The sequence below is a fragment of the Octopus bimaculoides genome, chromosome 18 (assembly GCF_001194135.2).
Source record: "Octopus bimaculoides isolate UCB-OBI-ISO-001 chromosome 18, ASM119413v2, whole genome shotgun sequence".
In the NCBI taxonomy this organism is placed as follows: Eukaryota; Metazoa; Mollusca; class Cephalopoda; order Octopoda; family Octopodidae; genus Octopus; species Octopus bimaculoides.
The window spans coordinates 14,182,279-14,187,979 of record NC_068998.1 but is presented as its reverse complement, the minus strand read 5'-3'; the positions used below and the strand labels follow the sequence as shown (position 1 = coordinate 14,187,979).

Below are 5,701 nucleotides of genomic sequence, written 5' to 3'. Positions count from 1 at the left end.
GAGAGAGAGAGAGAGAGAGAGAGAGAGAGAGGAGGGGAGAAACAGGTGGCAAGTTCACGGGTAGACTATTTTTGATCATATATCAACTCAGTCAGAGCTGAGCTTGGGTTAAACAACAGCAACAACGACAGAAACTGAAGATGAAATCCTCATTGGTTTATAAGATACGGTACATCTATTCAAAGGGTTATGGCACAAGATGCAATGACCTCACCCCTGCTATCATATTGTACTTTCATTTTCATTCATCTCTACACTAAGGTTGTGAAGGTGTCACTGAGAAATTGAACTTCACACCACTCAATTTCACACACCTTAATACAATGTGGTGAACTGATCTCAAAAGAAATCAACTAAATTTCTTTCAGTCACATCGTAATAAAAAGGAAAAATGCTCTAGAAAATTCAAACCTCTATAAATATATATATATATATATATATATATATATATATATATACAGCGTGACCCAAAAGTAGACCTACTGTTATCACGTAGGCACTTTAAATTTCTTTGAAAACATTCATGTATTAACCCATCAGAGAGAATATTATGGAGTAATTTCATGTTGCTTGACATTTTGTGGGCAGATATGAACCCAGCACCGCAAGTTGGGAATAAAATAGTACCAAAGAGCATTGAGAAATTAGTTTTAATTCCTGGATGAAGTTAGTTTACACTTCTAGGAAAGGTTTGAACATCACACAACGCCCTAGGAAAGTTTTGAACATCACACAAACAATTCCCCAATGAATTATAGAACCCTTGTTATTAGTTAAAATAAATTAGTTTTACAACAGAAGAATCGCAGATTGAACAGGTGAAATATATCTTCCGAAGGTGGAAATTTTTTTTTTGCAAACTTATTTCAATAATCTCGGATTAAAAGTCATTATCATTTACACAAAGCCAATCGTTGCGATAAGTGAATATACGAAGTATCGATTATTTGGCTGGTTGTCCTACACACTATCAGTTCGATCCGTTATGACTTATCTTATGTAAAGTGATTTTTGTTAGTGCTTTTGAGTCTGTGTGTATGAGTGTGTCTATATGTGTGAGTGTGAGAGAGAGAGAGAGAGAGAGAGAGAGAGATAGCATGTGTGTGTGTGCATGTGTGTGTGTGTGCATGCATGTATGTGCGTGTGTGTGCGAATACGTCTTTGTGTGTGCATGTGTGTGTGTGCATGCGTGTATGTGCGTATGTATGCGTGTGTATTTTACTTTCATCCTAAACTCGATAATGTAAAAAAATATTACGTAGTGTTGTAACTATATAATTATTAAATTATGTATAATTAATATATTTTCAGAGTGGGTGTTTATGTACACGTTTAATTGTGTAATTATAACAAACGTTATTGCAATTAACTCTAAACCATACCAGCAAACTACAAATAACTACAATTTAAGTAATCATTTCTTCGCAATTTTTTAAAAATATTTTCTCTTAATTATTATTTTCTTTTTAATTCTTGATTTTATTTTATCTTATATTTATACTGCTTTTCTTTTTGGATTTTTGCAGGTTAAATTCTGTTAAATTCTTCGAACGTTAACGTTCCTCATCTTCACACTTAATCGGAAGCAAAGATGGAAAACTTCACAGAAGAAAACCTCCGTCCTTGGATTAGTACAACAACACGTGTCTACAACAACGTCACAATATTTCCTCAATACGATGACGAATTGGGTAAATTTGAAATTATGGTCCTGTGTATTCTATGCTTCATGGCTCTGTTCGGAAATGCAGTCGTATTAATCGTACTACGCATCAAGAAAACAACTCTGACTCGAATGCAGCTTTTGATCGTGTATTTGAGCGTTACAGACATTTCCGTAGCTCTCTTCCATATTCTTCCTACTATTATTCTCAAAATCAACGTCTATTTCCTCGGAGACATATCTGCCTGTCGAGTGTATCAGTTTATCACCGTCGCCGAACTTTACGCTTCTTCATTCGTACTCATTGTCACCGCCTTGGATCGTTATATCTCTATATGTCACCCACTTGCTGCCCACATGTGGACCAATCGACGAGTTCATATGACCACGGCTTTGGCTTTGTTTTTGGCCCTGATGTGTTCATTGCCACAACTGGATGCAGTACTTGTCGATTTCCATGGTGGAAAATTATGCCGACCCAACCTCACCACAGAACTTGCAAACATCGCCTACAGCTGGTGGGCTTTCTGTTCCGTCTTCTTTGTTCCTTTGCTTCTGTTGATCTTCTTCTATGGTAGAATATGCTTCGTTGTGTGGCAGAGCATGCGCGGTCGTGAATGCACGCAGTCAGTCGGTAGCTCGGCATCAAGATACGTACGCAAGCCGATCAAATGCCGGATCTCCTCCCAAACGTCGTCGGAGAACCGAGTGAAGAATTACTCGGACGCAAGGGAAAAAGATTCATCACGCAACCCGCGAGCTATCTGTCGTGGTGTTTCCAAATCAAAGATCAAAACCATCAAACTGACTTTTTCTGTCGTGGCATGTTTTATCATATGCTATACGCCATTTTTTACTGTTCTCATGGCTCGAACTTACGATGTAGAGTTGAGCTCAGCTCAAAGTAAGCAACCTTTTTTGTCTTTCCTATTTTGACTGCAAATATTTACTTCTTTTTCTCAGGTTGCAGAGACGCGATTCAACAGAGTAATGACCGTACGCGAACGGTCTCACACACACACACACGCACGCATGCACAATTACACACTCGCACACATATATACATAATTTTTTAGTTAATTTCGCAGTACAAAACAATAAAAGTCGTCAATACAGCTTTGTTGAAAATGTTATCTTGAACGTTAATTTGAGGTAAACCGGAAATGCATATGTGTATGTCTGCGTGCGTATGTTGAGAGACAAAGAGTGAGAGAGTGAGAGAGAGATGGGATAAAGGGAAGGAGTGAAAGTAACAATTGGTTAGCATATTGCCTTTAACTGAAACCAGACATAGTATCTGCATGAAACATTGATTTATAGTAAATCAATAGGGTGTGTTTTCGTGCCTCGAATATACGCAAGCCATTGGTCTTGAACTTAAATTGAATTTCAGCCGCTTATGAAAATTCATGCTATCAACGATTATATAAGCCATGCAGTGCAGAATTTATCAGATTCCATTTTAGCTTAGTATGGGGTAAATACACAAAATTCGCAAATGGAATTAATTAGTTTGCCCTGAGGATAAGAAGCCTAATGGTCTAACATTTAGGGCGGAACTCGTCGTCGAAGAAAGCTGAACAAAAATGATTAATTGTTTCCTCTTTGCTTTCTTTCATTTTCTTAATTTATTGACTTATTCATTTGGTGAAGTTAAGTTCGTTGATATTGTTTTGGTGTTTTATATCTTTCTCTCTTTTCTCCTTGAGGATGGGTTCTATCAAAAACCTTAGAAGGTTTCTCTTAGTCACAACCAAATACTTTATTCCATTTTGAGAGCACTTTCAACTTATCATTTATTTGTCCGTACACAGCATCTCTACTTTGGGGAGGTTAATACTTTACAGGTATATTTTAGAATACAGTAAGACGATCAATGGAACTAATTTTACAGGTGAGTAAATTGGAGTAATGTGAAATGAAGTGTTCTGCTCGAGAACACTATGCACTGTTCAGTCCAGGAATTGAAATCACTGTCTTACGATCGTGAGTGAAACACCCTAACACGAGGCTACGTGCCTTTATACCATAATACTCGACTAGCACTTTTTTTTATCAACCTTGAAAGGATGAGAAAAACTTGGCGTCTACATGATTTGTATTGAAAGGATGAGAAAAACTTGGCTTTGTATTAAGAGCACAGACAGCTGGAATGAAAATGGCAAAGCTTTCTGGTCTACGTTCGAACGACACTGCCAATGAACGCTTTGAGTCGATAAACTCTGATTATATCTGATTCGCATTAATTCTCACACGCAACAGCCGAATCTAGAAGTAGAACCTGGAGAAAATTGCTCAGGAGTGGCTGTGTGGTAGGTAGCTTGCTTACCAACCACATGATTCCGGGTTCAGTCCCACTGCGTGGCACCTTGGGCAAGTGTCTTCTACTATAGCCTCGGGCCGACCAGAGGCTTGTGAGTGGATTTGGTAGACGGAAACTGAAAGAAGCCCGTCGTATATATGTATATATGTATATATATATATATATATATATATATATATATATATATATATATATATATATATATATATATATATATATGTATGTATGTGTGTGTATATGTTTGTGTGTCTGTGTTTGTCCTCCCACCCACCAACATCGCTTGACAACCGATGCTAGTGTGTTTACGTCCCCGTAACTTATCGGGTTCGGCAAGAGAAACCGATAGAATAAGTACTAGGCTTCCAAGGAATAAGTCCTGGGGTCGATTTGCTCGACTAAAGGTGGTGCTCCAGCATGGTCGCAGTCAAATGACAGAAACGAAATGATAAAAAAAAAATAATCAATTACTGGAATCGGTGTAATTGAATAACGCCCTGCCTTCCAAATTGCTGGCCTTGTGATAAAATTAGAAAGACTTCACGGCGTACCATTTTACTAGGGAAACCCATGAATCCTTGGTTGACAGATGATACCTTGCTTCAACAACCAGCTACGACTCTCAGCCAAAACAAACAAAAAACATATTTTTTACTTTAAATTGGCCACATGCCTTTATCGTTGCTTTACTGCTAGACTCACTCTAATCATGTAGTAGTAGTAGTAGTAGTAGTAGTAGTAGTAGTAGTAGTAGTAGTAGTAGTAGTAGTAGTAGTAGTAGTTGGAAGCTGCTACATATTTTTTACCGTCTCTCTCCCCGGTAATCATTGGCATCATAGTCTTCGTGAGCCTCATCAACAACATTATCTGCTTCTCTTCACTTCCTCGTCATACCCTGATCATAATCAACCTCTTCCTCTTCCTCCAAGACAACATCACGCTCCTCTTATCATCAGCATTGTCAGCATTGTGTCTTGTGCATCGTAAGATGAATATCATCTTCGTTGCAAACTCTATTGTTATCATGTCCAGCTACATGTATTCCACTTTTGTAGCACGAATTCCATTTTTTGTTGTTTTTTTTTTTCGAATCACAAATTCATGAAGCCTGTCTATAACTTCTGTCAGTAAAACGAATGAAAGAAAAAAATTCTGTGGATGAAACCCTACCATTCTCAGCAAAAGAGATTTCCTTCTGAGAACAATTGGAGTTTGTCTTAGTAATGTAATAGCTACAAATACGCTACACAAACCGGTGATGCGAGGCAAGCCATTGATCTCTTGATTGGTTCGTTCGGTACTCAGTCGACTCGGTACCCTATATATACGAAAGTCAATTATTATATTATATCCTATTACATTAATACAGTGACCTAGTAAAACTTATACTGATATATCTTACATCTACGAAGTATATATATATATATATATATATATATATATATATATATATATATATATATATATATATACATATTCATAATTATTCATACATACACACATATACATAATTATACATACATACAGACATACATACATATTAGTATATCACACATGCATGTTTTGTTAAGCTAAAGTTGGTAGTAGCACGATTGAAGACACTTCGTTATATACTAATGTAGCATAACGCTTTTGAGTCGATTATTCAGCAAATATTGTCACTTTTAGTTCACAGCATTGTGCAATCCAATTATATATATATATATATATATATATAT

General features: G+C 36.8%; 1 protein-coding gene across 2 annotated transcripts in view; it reads left to right on the top strand.

Moving 5' to 3' along the window:
- Nucleotides 1-5,701, top strand: part of LOC106878984 (octopressin receptor) — a 252,084-nt gene that overhangs the window by 139,654 nt on the left and 106,729 nt on the right. For both annotated transcript variants that reach the window (XM_052974238.1, XM_014928362.2), the window contains exon 2: nt 1,527-2,567. In XM_052974238.1, the coding sequence (XP_052830198.1) occupies nt 1,592-2,567 (976 nt within the window). In that variant the 5' untranslated portion in view covers nt 1,527-1,591. The remainder of the gene's footprint in view (nt 1-1,526; nt 2,568-5,701) is intronic.